Source organism: Bufo gargarizans, chromosome 5, assembly GCF_014858855.1.
Source record: "Bufo gargarizans isolate SCDJY-AF-19 chromosome 5, ASM1485885v1, whole genome shotgun sequence".
NCBI lineage: Eukaryota > Metazoa > Chordata > Amphibia > Anura > Bufonidae > Bufo > Bufo gargarizans.
The window spans coordinates 43026760-43043322 of NC_058084.1; the positions used below are offsets into that span (position 1 = coordinate 43026760).

At 38.6% G+C, this 16563-nt stretch overlaps 1 protein-coding gene across 1 annotated transcript in view; it reads left to right on the forward strand.

The window, feature by feature from the left end:
• CSMD3 (CUB and Sushi multiple domains 3) overlaps window positions 1-16563 on the forward strand; it is a 1090172-nt gene that overhangs the window by 722290 nt on the left and 351319 nt on the right. Inside the window, exons 30-32 of the mRNA XM_044293228.1 lie at window positions 1195-1308; window positions 4588-4683; window positions 16140-16343. Coding sequence (XP_044149163.1) covers window positions 1195-1308; window positions 4588-4683; window positions 16140-16343 — 414 coding nt within the window. The remainder of the gene's footprint in view (window positions 1-1194; window positions 1309-4587; window positions 4684-16139; window positions 16344-16563) is intronic.

Here is a 16563-nt window from a genome sequence, read left to right on the forward strand (position 1 = left end):
TTTGCAAAGGAAACCTTTGTACTAAATAAGATTAGCTTTAGGAATAGTAATCATTAGATAATCAGCACAACAAATTTAACAAGTGGCATGCAACATTTTAAAAATTTGTTACAAAAAATGGCTTCAAACCAAGCAGACATTCCAAAGAAAAGTCAACAAAAGTTTCCTTTTGATGCTTGATACATTATCCCCTTGCATCAGACAGCCTAAATATGCATTAAATTTATCATGGTGGCTCATGGATAAATTTAGTGCATTCTTAGTCACTTTTGTCTAACTTTATATCACTTTTTGGTTGGTTACATTTTCAAAGGGATTCCTGTAAAATCGTACCTTCATGTTAAGCTAGTTGTAACAAATGTAATACACATAACTTGTGAACTGTAATTTTGACACATTTTAATTAGAAAATCTGCCCCAATGTATTTTGTCTAAATATACTTTTAAATGTAATTTTTTATAGTTTTGAAAAAAAAATGAAGAATGACCCATGGAATCTTTGCATTGTTTATATTTAAAAAAGTGTTAAAAATACATAGAATGAATAGAAAAGAAAACGGATATTAATTATGGATTGATATATCTATGATTTCATTCATACACATTGGACTGGTTGATAAATATTCTATAATAATCATAAACAGAGAAGAGAAATTGGGAATGTTTGCATAAAAAAACAAATTCTTATGCATAATTGGGAAAAAAATGTTTCTGGGTTCATTTGATTTAAGACTTTTTCTGACAAGCAATTCTAGTGATTTCTGAACACATAATTAAATGGGGCAAGTGTCCAAAAATTGGAGCAGAAAATTATTAGACCCAATGTAGTATGGTATATATTTGCCCCAATTACTGTTCATAATCTAATATTTGGTTCATTGACTCCCATTTCCATTACTTCCAAAAAATATCACAAAATCAGCAAACGTGTTTTCATGTGGTCTTATGCATTATGTTTGCTGTTGGTGAATTATTAATGTAATCTCTACATCTTTTCTTTTGAATTATATATGCATTAATTATATTATATATTGGGCATTTACAATGCCTTCTATATGATCATGTAACATTACATATATTTTTGTATTCTTTGTCACAAATTATTTGAAACATCTTAAAGATCATGAACTTGGAGCATGATTTTTTCTCTTTTCTCTCCCTTTTCTTTCTCTGCTACTGGTTATTGCTCTATAGTGGTTTTTGGCCAGTTTGTGTTTTTCCAGACGTCTCTTCATGATGTAGTTGAGGTTTATGATGGAGCAACTCAACAGTCGCCTCTCTTATCCTCCCTCTCAGGATCTCATTCAGGTACTTTTTATCAGAGATACCACTGGGTCATTTATAAAAATGTTATTCGTTTTTTTATTTTTATTTTACTGATATTCGTTAAAATAAACAATCCTCTACCAACAAAGTTGTATTCATTTTGTGTTTAAAGGCTATGTTCATCTTTGGCGGTTTTATTATTATTGAATTTGCATTGTACTCATTTTGAGCTGAAATAATTTTTTCAATTGTTCTTTATTAAAAAATGTTGAGCCCCTTTCTCTGTATAGCTTGAGGTTTACTGTCAGGAAGCTCAGCTGGCAGTTCCTTATCTCTAATCTCTGACCTAAAACATTAATTACAGCTCAATTCTTATCTTACTAATAATAATGCTACTCAAAAAAGTATTTATGACCTTCTGATAATTAAGAGATAAGGTTTATTAGATGACCGGCACAAAGTGAAAGTACAATTAACATAGCTAACAGTTAACCCTTTGTTACAGAACAATTGAATATTTTTATTAAATAAAGACCAATTGAAAAAAATTATTTTTAGCCCAAAATAAGTGAAATGCAATCATAAAAAATGCCCCTGAAAGTGTACATAGCTGTTAACTTATATTTTGCATATCCAATCCTGTGATTGCACAATGGTGACTCCAAGGCTACTAGCATACAATTCTGGACTCCAGAACTGGCCAAAAGCTAATACATTTGTTATAAATTGTACCTGCAAGTGATATGTATTTATATATATATATACACAGCCTAAGGGCTCATACATGCTGGAATGGAGTCTGTATGGCTCCTTCCGCACAGAACCTTAAATAGTGCAATACAAGTTCTTTTGAAATCTCAGTCTATAGAGATATTCTACCCTAGAAGCATAGCTGGACCCCACAGGTACCATAGGATACTGATTCACTACAATAGGATATAGTGGGGATCCTGCGGGTCTCCAGCACAAATGCATGCAGTTTATGTAATATTTCAGAATCTACACCCCAAAAAATTTGGGGAGGATTTTATTTAACCCCAGTGGTCATGTCTAGAGATGAGCAATCCCAGTGGAATTTGATTCAAATTTCAGGACAAATTCGATTCGCCTAGAAGCCAAATTTCCTCGTGCTTCATGTCAGCGAATCGATTTAACCTGAAATAGTATAAAAAAATTCAAACTCGCCTCCTCCATTTGCTCAGCATGGGCCGCCAGCCTCCATCTTGCTTGAAGATCTAAGCCATACATCACCACACCAGTCGACGTGATGACGTAATTCCACAGGATTTCAGCCGAAATCTTGAAGCAAGATGGCCGTGGCCGGCCCGTCGCATGCAAATGGAGGCAGTAAGTTTAAATTAAAAAAAAAATTATTGTTAATTTTACACTCAGATGCCACGATCATGTATGAACGCGGCATCTAAGGGGTAAAATGACGGGGGCACCTGCTAATTACAAAAAAATGCGCTTTGTGGCGAAGTAATTCGTCACAAAGCAAATTTTTGTGTGAAACTCGGCGAATCAGCCGAATCAAACTTTTAAGAAACTCACTCATCTCTAGTCATGTCCTTTTAAAACAACAGTACTAGATAAACTTGAGACAACAAACTATCCTTACCATTGTGCTATGCCAAGTCAGGAATGGATATGAAAAATATAGAATACTTTATATGCAATAGATGTGCTGGATTCTAAAGCTGGCTTATACACATTAGACTATTCTTAGTGGATTATGCTGAAGACCTGATGTGTATGGTAGGCTACTAGACATCTTTAGCTGTTCAATTTCTGAAAAAAGTGAAATGAATGTTGGATTATGGGTAATTATTCATCTTCCCTTATGGGCAATCCAATTTATAGTTTTTATTTCAGTGGGCTATAGGCAACTTAACATTTTAAATTTAAAGATAACCTGTACCTAAGGGCATGTTCAGATGACTGTGCCATGTTTTGCAGTCTGCAAATTGCTGATCTGCAAAACACAGATGCCGCCCATGTGCGTTCTGCACATTGGGCTGCCCATTATAGAAATGCCTATAGGACATGTTCTATATTTTTTGCTGGGATGCAGAATGAAATGGATGCTGTCCACATCTTTTCCGTCCCCATTGAAATGAATCGTCCGCACCCATTCTGCAAATTTGTGGAATGGAGGCAGACTCATTTGTACGGTCGTCTGAATGATCCCTAAGAGTCACAATGAATAGCAGGTGAGATATGGCATTGTGACCCTGGAAAAGTCCTCTTAGCCAGAAGTGCTAAACCCTCACAAGATTGAAGCTCTGTTTTTAAAGCCAAAGAGGTTATATTCTTTTGGGATTTCCAGTGTTTTTGATGGCAAATGTGCCTTTTATCGTCATATATTCTATAACACAAAATAAACCAGATGGACTAATTTGTAAGTCAATACCTGTCAAGGGTCCATTTATTACAAAAGCAATGAACGCATTATTTTTAACAATATTTACCGTATTTTTCACCCTATAACACACACCTACCCATAAAATGCACCTAGGTTTTAGAGGAGGAAATTTTTTTAAAAAAAATCATCAGAGATCAGACCCCCAATCAGACCCCAATGTTAATCAGATCTCTGATCAGAGCCCCAGTCAGACCCCAATGTTAATCAGACATCAGGTAAGACCTTTAATAAGACCCTCAATGTTAATTAGTCCTCATCTCAGACCCCCAATCAGACCTCAGATCAGAATCCCAATGTCAATTAGACCTCATCTCAGACCCCCAATCAGACCTCAGTTCAGTCCCCCAATATAAATGTGCACTCAGCTCAGACCTCCAATAATATGTCAGATCAGACCCCTAGTGTTAACTAGACCTCAGTTCAGACCCCCAATCAGACCTCAGATGAGACAAAAAAAAAAAATCAACTCACCTCTCCTGCCCCTGATACTTCAGGTCACAGGTCACAGAACAGTTTGTGGCTCCGGCAAAAGAAGTCTAGGGAACAGTGAGTACAGCCAGCACAAGGAGCAATGTATTAATCGCTCTCCAGCCCTACTGTACCAATGAGCAGTTCCATAATGGTATTCACCCTATAAGATGCACTGCCTTTTTCCCTTACTTTAGGGGGTGAAAAATAGTGTGTCTCATAGGGCGAAAAATACGGTAAGTTCAAGAAACCCCCTTTAAACCTATTCATCCATTTGATATACTTGGCATATGTAATATTTTCTTGGCTTTCAGTCACCCGATACAAATAGTTCATTTCCCAAACTACATGTAAGAATAGATAATAACACATTCAAAATTTTACTTGGATGAATTGTTAATGAACTCTGTTTTATTCATTTTGTTGAGTAGGCGAAACACTCCCACTAAGTTCTGGTAACCAGATTATTATAAAATTTACAACAATTGGACCAATGACATCGAAAGGATTTCACTTTGTCTATCAAGGTAAATGCACATCCCATCTTAACAATACATTCTACATGTATTGTGTCTTTACATTATTCAGTTGGGATTTAATGGAGTGGTCACCACGCATGCATAAAAAATCTCTGCTCAAAATAATCTCACAGCTTATTTTCTTATTATTGCACAGGTGATGTCACTACTTTTATTGTATATGGTATTGCCATATGTGTTCATGTAACTAGATGGCTCAGTGCAAAATCCATGACAGGACCCTCCCCCTACTTATTATGTTCGTTTTTTTATTTTTTTTATTTACTGTGTGGCAGAAGGGCCATTGGAACTCAGGTACAACTACAACTGCTCCTTAAAATATTAGGACCCCGCCTTCAAATCAAGAGTTGTTGGGAGTACTTCAGTATTGAAGTTAAGAAATACTGGTTTCTTACATTTTTGGATTCCCGGCTGCTTCCCTATCCATGTTGTGACCTTCTCATACATCAGGCCATTGGAATACTCCATTAAAGCCTAGACAACGTTAGCATTTACTTTTTGGTAAAAAAATAAAATAAAAAAGAAACTTCAAAATAAATTGGAGTGATGTTTTGTGTGATTTTTATCTGCTATTATGGAAATCACTCTTGTACATACAGTAGTGTATAATCTGCTACAACTTTATCCATGTTCTGTGGTTAACAGATGGGAGGTTTACTTGTACAATGCATTAGGAATACTGGTTTGGAAACATAAAATATAAAAAGACCATGTGGCTTATCTAGTCTACCTACAGAGCCTTGCAAAAGTATTCACCCACTTGACTTTTTTCGTATTGTGGTGGCTCACAACCTGGAATTAACATTAATTATTTGAGGATTTGCATAATTTAATTTACAGAACATGCCCATAACTTTGAAGATTTTTTATTTGTATTATTATTATTATTGTGAAGCAAACAACAAATAGGACAAAATAACAGAAAAAGTCAATGTAAATAACTATTCCCCCCCCCCCCCCCCTAAAGTCAATACTTTGTAGAGCCACCTTTTGCGGCAATCACAGCTCCAAGTTGCTTTGGATAAGTCTCTATGAGCTTGCCACATTTTATCACTGGGCTTTTTGCCTATTCCTCCTTGCAAAACTGATTCAGCATCTTCCAATTGGATGGTTTGCGCTTGTGAACAGCAATCTTTAAGTCTGACCACAGATTTTCTATTGGATTGAGATCTGGCCTTTGACTAGGCCATTCCAACACATTTATATGTTTCCCCATAAACCACTCACGTGTTGCTTTAGCAGTGTGTTTGGGGTCATTGTCCTGCTGCAAGGTTAACCTCCGTGCTAGCTTCAAATCATGCACAGAGTGGTACAGGTTTTGCTCAATAATATCCCTGTATTTATCACCATCCATCTTTGCCTCAACTCTGACCAGTTTCCCAGTCTGGGCTGACATGTGTGATGTGTTGGGTTTGCGCCAGACATAGCGTTTTCTTTGATGGCTGTAAAGTTCAATTTTAGTCTCATCAGACCAGAGCACCTTCCTCCATACATTTTGTGAGTCTCCCACATGCCTTTTCGCAAACTCACAATGTGCCTTTTTGTTTTTAGCTGAAAGTAATGGCTTTCTTCTGGCCACTCTGCCATAAAGCCCAACTCTATGGAGCGTACTGCTTATTGTCGTCCTATGTAGAGATACTCCAGTCTCTGCTGTGGAACTCTGCAGCACCTCCAGGGTTACCTTAGGTCTCTGTGCTGTCTCTCTGATTAATGCCCTCCTTACCTGGTCTTGGAGTTTTGCTTGGTGGCCATCTCCTGGAAGGTTTACTGTTGTGCCATTTTCTTTCTGTTTGGTTATGATAGATTTGATGGTGCTCCTGGGGATCATCAAAGATTTGGATAATGTTTTATAACTTAACCTTGACTTTTAATTCTCAACAACATTGTCCCTTACTTGTTTGGAGAGGTCCTTGGTCTTCATGTCAGTGTTTGGTTAGTGATGCTTCTTGCTTAGGTGTTGCAGCCTCTGGGGCCTTTCAGAAAAGGTGTGTATATGTAAAGACAGATCATGTGACACTTAGATTGCACACAGGTGGACATCATTTCACTAATTGTGTCACTTCTGAAGGTAATTGGTTGCACCAGAGTTTTTTATGGGCTTCCTAACAAAGGGGGTGAATACATATGCACATGCCATTTTTATGTTTTTAATTTCTAAACAATAGTTTTATTTATTTGGTTTTCTCGTTTCACTTCACCAACTTAGACTATTGTGTTCTGATCCATCACATAAATTCAGATTAACAAAACATTGAACTTAATTAAGGCTGTAATGTAACAAAATACGAAAAAAGTCAAGGGGAGTGAATACTTTTGCAAGGCACTGTATCTTTCTATAATATACTTTTGTTTTTCATCACATTTGTATCATTTCTAGGTTACAATTATAATGATATATTTTGTTGTTTTTATAACTATATTTTTCCTGTTATCATTATAATTAGCCTTAGGCTCGTGCATACAAAAGTGTTACGGCTCTATGTAATCTCTGATGCAGCTCCCTTGAAAGTCTCTGGAAGCCTACTAAACCTCTGTAGAAGCATACTAAAAACATCTTTTCATTTTCTATTGAGCTATTTATTGTGAATTAAATCTCCTCTAGAAAGATTGCTTTTAAGGGAGAATTGCTCCATAACATGGAATCATACTGAGCGATATACAGCAGCACCAGGAGTGCCTATGGCTCCATAATGCGGAGCCACAGTGACATTGTGTGATTCAATACAACCTCTGTGCATACAATTCTGCTGCTCTGCATGAGCCATAAGATTATATCTAGACAAATGATAGATAGATAGATAGATAGATAATACAGATAGATAATATAGATAGATATATAGATAGATAATACAGATCAATAATGCAGATAGATAATATAGATAGATAGATTGATATATAGATAAATAGGTTGCTTGACTGCACTGCTTGACAAAGGCTCCATTGAGACTAGATGAAATGTTGCATTGGGCTGAATAAAGGATCCACATTCTTCACTATAAGACTGGAGTGCTGCCTTGTCACCTATTTTTGCTGTAGATAGATAAATAGGCAAAGGGTCCACTACATAACCAAAATAGAAAAATGAGGCAGCACTCCAAAATGAAGTGAATAGGGTGTTGGACCTGGTTTGGGGAATAAACCGGGTTAGTGTTAAGCAAATCGAGCTTCGGATCTTAGATCCAAAGTTGATTTGTTCAAAACTTTTTTTGAATTTTTTTATGGGGATCCATCTCCATACAGAATTCAAATGCATGGGCTCAGGAGAGGGAAATTGATTACGTTACTTTGGTGAATAACTTCGGGATTCAATTTTTCAACTTTAAAACCATTTTAAAACATGGATCTGTAGTCAGCTTCGTTTCCGAGGTACCAGTTGGTACAGAAGCTGACATCAGATCCATGTTTTAAAATGGTTTTAAAGTTGAAAAATAGATAGCTAACTTTCCCTCACCGGAGCCCATACATTTTAATGTTGTACGGAGACAATCTCTGCACAGCATTAAAACTAAGATTGGAGCGAATCGACTTTGGATCTAGGATCCAAAGCTCGATACGTTCAACCCTAAACTGGGTCCAACACCATGTTCACTGTATTTTGGAATGCTGTCTCTTTTTTGTATTTAGATAGATAGATAAATAGATATATAAGATAGATAGATAGCATATACAGTACAGACCAAAAGTTTGGACACGCCTTCTCATTCAAAGAGTTTTCTTTATTTTCATGACTATGAAAATTGTAGATTCACACTGAAGGCATCAAAACTATGAATAAACACATGTGGAATTATATACATAACAAAAAAGTGTGAAACAACATATAGAACATATTCTAGGTTCTTCAAAGTAGCCACCTTTTGCTTTGATTACTGCTTTGCCCACTCTTGGCATTCTCTTGATGAGCTTCAAGAGGTAGTCACCTGAAATGGTCTTCTAACAGTCTTGAAGGAGTTTCCAGAGATGCTTAGCACTTGTTGGCCCTTTTGCCTTCACTCTGCGGTCCAGTTCACCCAAAACCATCTCGATTGGGTTCAGGTCCGGTGACTGTGGAGGCCAGGTCATCTGGCGCAGCACCCCATCACTCTCCTTCATGGTCAAATAGCCCTTACACAGCCTGGAGGTGTGTTTGGGGTCATTGTCCTGTTGAAGAATAAATGATGGTACAACTAAACGCAATCCGGATGGAATAGCATGCCGCTGCAAGATGCTGTGGTAGCCATGCTGGTTCAGTATGCCTTCAATTTTGAATAAATCCTCAACAGTGTCACCAGCAAAGCACCCCCACAAAATCACACCTCCTCCTCCATGCTTCACGGTGGGAACCAGGCATGTAGAGTCCATCCGTTCACCTTTTCTGCATCGCACAAAGACACGGTGGTTGGAACCAAAGATCTCAAATTTGGACTCATCAGACCAAAGCACAGATTTCCACTGGTGTAATGTCCATTCCTTGTGTTCTTTAGCCCAAACAAGTCTCTTCTGCTTGTTGCCTGTCCTTAGAAGTGGTTTCCTAGCATATATTCTACCATGAAGGCCTGATTCGCACAGTCTCCTCTTAACAGTTGTTCTAGAGATGTGTCTGCTGCTAGAACTCTGTGTGGCATTGACCTGGTCTCTAATCTGAGCTGCTGTTAACCTGCGATTTCTAAAGCTGGTGACTCGGGGAACTTATCCTCCGCAGCAGAGGTGACTCTTGGTCTTCCTTTCCTGGGACGGTCCGCATGTGAGCCAGTTTCTTTGTAGCGCTTGATGGTTTTTGTGACTGCACTTGGGGACACTTTCAAAGTTTTCCCAATTTTTCGGACTGACTGATCTTCATTTCTTAAAGTAATGATGGCCACTTGTTTTTCTTTACTTAGCTGCTTTTTTCTTGCCATAATACAAATTCTAACAGTCTATTCAGTAGGACTATCAGCTGTGTAACCACCTGACTTCTCCACAACGCAACTGATGGTCCCAACCCCATTTATAAGGCAAGAAATCCCACTTATTAAACCTGACAGGGCACACCTGTGAAGTGAAAACCATTTCAGGTGACTACCTCTTGAACTCATCAAGAGAATGCCAAGAGTGTGCAAAGCAGTAATCAAAGCAAAAGCTGGCTACTTTGAAGAACCTAGACATATTTTCAGTTGTTTCACACTTTTTTGTTATGTATATAATTCCACATGTGTTAATTCATAGTTTTAATGCCTTCAGTGTGAATCTACAATTTTCATAGTCATGAAAATAAAGAAAACTCTTTCAATGAGAAGGTGTGTCTAAACTTTTGGTCTGTACTGTATATGGTAGATAGATAGATAGATTTTATATTTTTATGTTTGTGGTTATCAAGAATAAAATAATACCATCTTAATAAAACATTTTTAAAGTTTAACCCCATTGTTATTTATAAAGAAACTGAAATAACAATACCATAAATTCTTAGATTTAAAGTTACAGTTATTTTGTATCCATCTACTCTACAACACTGAAGGTTTGCTTCTTATTTTTTGTGTAAAAGGTTTTGATGTAAGAGATTATTTGGGCCTATTACTGCAAAATGCTATTAAAAAAATGACTTGATAGATCATGTGAAAGCTGCAATTTAAGTTCTATTCAGACATCCTATGTGGAAATTGCACTAATTCCAACGAAGAGGTGATTTTGATGTAATTTCAAAATGCGTCTGAAAGATGGACCTTTATGTAATCATTAGAAGTGTTTAATCACAGAAGCTCGGGGTTTGAGTTTCTAAGAATTTCCTCTATTTTGCAACAAAAAAAAAATCATAACAAATATTTAATACCTCTATGTTAAAAGCTCTAGCAAAACCTAGTTTGTTGTCCACTTGCAAACAACTGATAGATGAGTTTCAAGCTTTTTTTTTTTAATAACAGAAAAATATTGTTACGAGTAAGGCCACACGGTTAAGTCTCTGCATGCAGGCTTGGAAGCCAATACCAGGACTGATTTCAAAAAAAGAGAAGAAGTCATGTCCTGTATACTTCCTCTCCTCTTATAATCAACTCCTTATTTGGGGTTCCAAAACTGCATCAGAAAACATAACCTTATGGTCCTACCCTAAAGAGTCTGAGATATCAGTTTTAGGAAGGAATTGCTAGCAGTTTGCAATGTATTACCAGTTGGGAAGGGGGGGTTGTCTTGGCGCAGTCTGACAATCAGTGCTAGCAATGGTTGTCTGTGCATGGTAACACCCATCTGGACCTTTACTGCAAACTGCTAGCAAGATAATAACTTCTAGCAGGAATAATAAAGGAATGGCACAAAATAGAGTTATAAGAATAGATGCTCCAGAATTGTTATTAGATGGGGAATGCAAGTAGTTGCTAAAACAGATTTTTCTCAGATATTTTTCTCTTTCAAGAGAACCTGAGATATCAATTTCACCATATAGCCATGCCCTTACTTTGTTCTTTCAAACATGTTGTTCCCAATGTTGCCCTTATTCTGCTTTTGTGTTTCATAGTTGCTGTGAATATCAACTTTATTCCACAACACTGCCGTATGCTAATGCACACTTTGAAGTCAAGGAGGCTGCCTCTTGGATCCTCCAAGTCATGCTTTACCCACCATTTTCTTTCTTACTGCCCCTTGATTGACGTTTCTGGATAGTGGCCACGTCATCTCACACTGGCACACTCTTTCTTCTCTATGCAAACGATCCATGTGCGCACTGCATGAGATGTGGAGAGACGAGGAGATGACATGGCCACTACTATCATCTATCAAGGGCCAGGTAGCAGGAAGAGAGTGCGTCAAGCATGGCTTGAAGAATGCAACATTCAGCTTCCTTGTCTTCAAAGTAAGCATTAGGATACGGAGGCTTCGTGGAATAAAGTTGATTTTCACAGCAACTATGAAACACAAAGACAAATTAAGGGTGCCAACGGGAACAACATGCCTGAAAGAATAAGGTAATAGGCATAGCTAAATGGTAAATATCAAGTTTTTTAAGCAATTTGTAATGCAAATGTCTGTCAAAAAGAAAACAAATGTCTACATATTAGACATATGTTTCATAACTAGTCTTTTCATAGTAAAGGCTTAAAGCAAGCCAAAACTTGAAAGAATCTCATGGTGAGACCAGTGGCGTACATAGAGAATTAAGGGCCCCATAGCAAGGATCAAACCAGCCCCCCCCCACCACCAAACTCGGGCCATTTTTTCCACTGCCTCGTTTGCTAAAAGTTGTTTGTTTAGAGGGAAGAGTCCTGACCAAGTTTTTACCCCCAGTAGAAGAGGAAATAATCCCAAATGGATCTTGCCCTAGGCCCCATAGCAGTTGCATGGTCTGCCGCTATGGTAGTTACGCCCCTGGGTGGGACTGAAATGTTACACTATACATTAGCAAATAAATACTACAGTTCTCACTGGACCTTCTGGAGTGCTGCTACATTCTTCAAATATTTGCTACAGTTGATCCTGCACCAATGCTGCTGCATTTCTGCATGAATAGATAGATAGATAGATAGATAGATAGATAGATAGATAGATAGATAGATAGATAAAAAATAGTTGTTGGTAGAACTGATATAGAAGATGCAAGTTCTTACTTTATCTTTATTCTTTAATAGATAGACAAACAGATGGACGGATAGATAAATATTTAGAAAGAATGATAAACACACTTGATAACCTCGAAACTTGGAAATTGTAGCGAGAAACCATAATTTGGTTACCTTTGTTATAGCGAAATTGCCTAATACAGGTTGTTACAACTGGACATCCGCTGATTGGCCACCTCTACCCCTGAAAATCAGCTTCTATTGCCATGACCAAATAGAGTTGTAATGTGCCCTCAGGTCATAATTAGAGATGAGAGAAGATCTTAAAAAATCTATTCAGCTACTTTGCTGAATTTTACAAAAACATTTGCTTGGTGACGAAGAAGCGCATTTCTCTGCAAGTTGTGTGCTCAATGATGGGGAACGGCGATTGTGTGCCCCCATCATTGAAACCCTCAGATGCTGCTTTCGATGCTGATTGTGTCAAATTAGATGAATATTAAGGCCTTTCAGGGGTTAATCATAAGGCTAATCATTTGAGTGTGAAGAGGTCACCATGGCCATCTTGCTTGAGGATCCTGTGCGAAATCTTGCGTGTTGAGTTATCACGTTGACTGACGTATTGACGTCATATGTCAACACGAGTCATAATATTATGAAATTTCCTTTAGGATTTTTGTTTCTAAGGAATTATCCCCATAAATATAGTGTATATTCACTGCCTGTCCCCCAAAAAAGTCACCACCCAAAAATAAAAGGCCACACAATCCAGTGCTGCATTAATTTTTCACCAAGATCTTGCATTGATGATGGTAGAGTCTGGCTGCTGCGCAAATCCTTCTCCACCACATCCCAAAGATTCTCAATGGAGTTAAAGAGGTATTCCCATCTTATACAATGGGGGCATATCACTAGGATATGTCCCCATTGTCTGATAGATGCGGGTCCTACCGCTGGGACCTGCACCTATATTGAGAACGGAGCGGGGAGCACTGTTGCTGGAGGACCCCAGATTTCCCGGGGTCCGTCCACCACTAGTTGCTAATACCTGCCTTTCCCATAGAAGTGAATGGGAGCGTGCCGTGCATGCACGGCCCTTGCTCCCATAAATTTCTATGGTGCACACAGCAATAGCCGAGCTTTCGGTGGCCCAATAGAAATAAAAGTAGGGTGGCAGCGCATGCATAGTGCGCACTCCTTCACTTTTAGGGCTCTGTTCTCGATATAGGTGCGGGTCCCAGCGGTGGGACCCGCACCTATAAGACAATAGGGGCATAGCCTAGCGATATGCCCCCATTGTCTGAGATGAGAAAATGCCTTTAAGATCTGGACACTGTGGTGGCCAATCCATGTGTGAAAATGATGTCTCATGCTCCCTGTAACACTCTTTCACAATTTGAGCCCGATGAATCCTGGCATTGTCATCTTGGAATATGCCCGTGCCATCAGGGAAGAAAAATCCATTGATTGAATTACCTGGTCATTCAGTATGTTCAGGTAGTCAGCTGACCTCATTCTTGGAGCACATACTGTTGCTGAACCTAGACCTGACCAAATGCAGCAACCACAGATCATAGCACTGCCCCCACAGGCTTGTACAGTAGGCACTAGGCATGATGGGTGCATCACTTCATCTGCCTCTCTTCTTACCCTAATGTGCCCATCACTCTGGAACAGGGTAAATCTGGACTCATCAGACCACATGACCTTCTTCCTTTGCTCCAGAGTCCAATCTTTATGCTCCCTAGCAAATTGAAGCCTTTTTTTCTGGTTTGCCTCACTGATTAGTGGTTTTCTTACGGCTACACAGCTGTTCAGTCCCAATCCCTTGAGTTCCCTTCGCATTGTGCATGTGGAAATGCTCTTACTTTCACTATTAAACATAGCCCTGCGTTCTACTGTTGTTTTTCTTCGATTTGATTTCACCAAACGTTTAAGTGATCGCCAATCACGATCATTCAGGATTTTTTGCCCTCCACATTTCTTCCTCGAATACGATGGGTCCCCACTATCCTTCCAGTTTTTAATAATTCCTAACCCAATTTTAGTAGTTTCTGCAATCTCCTTAGATGTTTTCTCTGCTTGATGCATGCCAATGATTTGACCCTTCTCAAACAGACTAACATCTTTTCCATGACCACGAGATGTGTCTTTCAAAATGTTTGTCTAAGAAATGAGAAGCAACTCATTGCACCAGTTGGGGTTAAATTACTTGTTGCCCATGCAGAAATTATCCAATAGGAGGCTCATAACTATTTGCTTGGTAAATCCAGGTGGTGACTTTATTTTTGGACGGGTATTGTATATAAATATATATATATATATATATATATATGACACTAAGGCTTGTTTCACACTGCCGTTTTGAGATCCAATAGGCCATTCCAGCAGACAATAGCCTGCTATAGCTCTCTGCATTCTGGCATTGCTAGAAGCTACGGTATTATTATACCAACACACTGTGATGATGTGTTTGCGGTATATGTTCACACCCAAAAATAACTGAATTGTATTGTGAATAGGAATTTTTAAAACATAACATTTACTAGATCATTTAAAATAAATGCCACTTGGTGAGAAACATTAAGGACAAACACCTCCGCTGTAGCATAAACAAAATAAAGGGTGGATCTTACCCCGTTTGATGAATTCCACAGCCTGTGGAGGGCGGTTCAGGTAGTGGGTGGACCACCGAAACCTGTGTGATCAAGGTGCTGATGTCTATAGGCAATATGGCACTCCTATATAGCCCTGGTATGTCTTTCCTACCTACATATAGGTGGGGGGCTACTTGAGCAGCTGCCTAACACACATGGAGCACCCGCCCCGACAGGGGCGACCCCATACCGATCCTGTCCCTCAGTATGGGCCTTGTGCTATTTTTCCCTAATACAAAACCCTACATGCCATGTTTCGGTCCTAGACTCCAGACCTCCTCAGGGGTTTCATAGACGTATTCAGGGGTAATGAAAGAAGATCGTTTGTAGCCTCCTACTTTCAATCCGGATCTATGGTGTATAGTATCCGAGCCGTGACATGAGAGGTGTCCCAAGCAAGTGTCTCATCTCAAATAGTGGCGATTTGGGTGAGCCATTGCTAGAAGCTACCCCATCTCTGCCCAACCCCATTCACTATAATGGGGACTGGAGGAGATCCAGTCACAACCTGTGCAGTTTTTCATTCAGCTGATTTGCCGTGTTGTGGCCAGATCTCCACCTGTCCCCGGGTGTTAGGTAGCGTCTGGCAGTGGCGTATCCAGACATCTCCAGCAGGCTGCTCCCTAAACTAGCCTAAGATGAAGTTCACATCATCGCTAATGATTTTAATTGTCCTGCTCTATTATTGGAGAAGAACTAGAAGAACAATGTGCCAGATCCAGCATACAACTAAATGTAAAGGTACTAGACAGACCTCTTTGACTATTACTGGGGTCTGTCAGGTGTCTATTTTAAAGTATGTCAGTTTATGGTACAAAATAGCCCTTGCATGCAGGACTTATTTTGTAAAATATTTTTGATGGAATCTGCAATGGAGGCACCAATTAGAGCTTTCAATGCAGATTTGAACACAGCCTCATGATAATAGGAAACATATGTGAATCCAAATATCTCCTAATATGTTTATATGAGTGTTTCACCTAGATACTTGAGCTATTAGCTGTTTTTTTCTGTTCTGATATTTAGAAAATGTGTCTGGAAAGATAAAAGATGTTGCACATTCTTTGCTACACACTAATTAACTGAAAGATTGAAGTCACAATTAATAATATTATGTTTTCAGCTTTCATTGTAAATGAGATAGCTACAATGTTCAACAAAAAGTATCTCAGCTATCTCATCTACATTGAAGAAGTGTCTAGTAGAAGTAGAAATGTTCTCACAAATATCTGCTGTATCCATAGATCTTATGTTAAAAATGTTAAATTATTGTTCGTAGCGGTCCCAAGGACGAGTGCCACTCAATGTAGTTCCGTACCAGAACCTCGCTTTGGAAAAAGAATGGGGAACGAGTTTGCTGTCGGATCTGTGGTTTTCTTCGAGTGCAACCCAGGATACATCCTCCATGGTTCAGTGGCCATTAGATGTGATTCAGTTCCGAATGCACTGGCTCAGTGGAATGACACTTTACCAACATGTGTCGGTAAGTATCTAAAAATATAGTATCTACTGAGCAGGATGCATTGACCTAAACTTTTATTATCAGATAAAGTCTATTCAAACAGTAAATCAAACAAGGAAGCTTTTTAAGTAAGAAGAAAGTATCAAAAATTGTTTCACTAGGGGTCTGCATGGAAGAACATTCAGTCTATTGTCTGTTCTTCATTGACTTCTCCTTTGAGTCAACCTACGACTGATCTAAA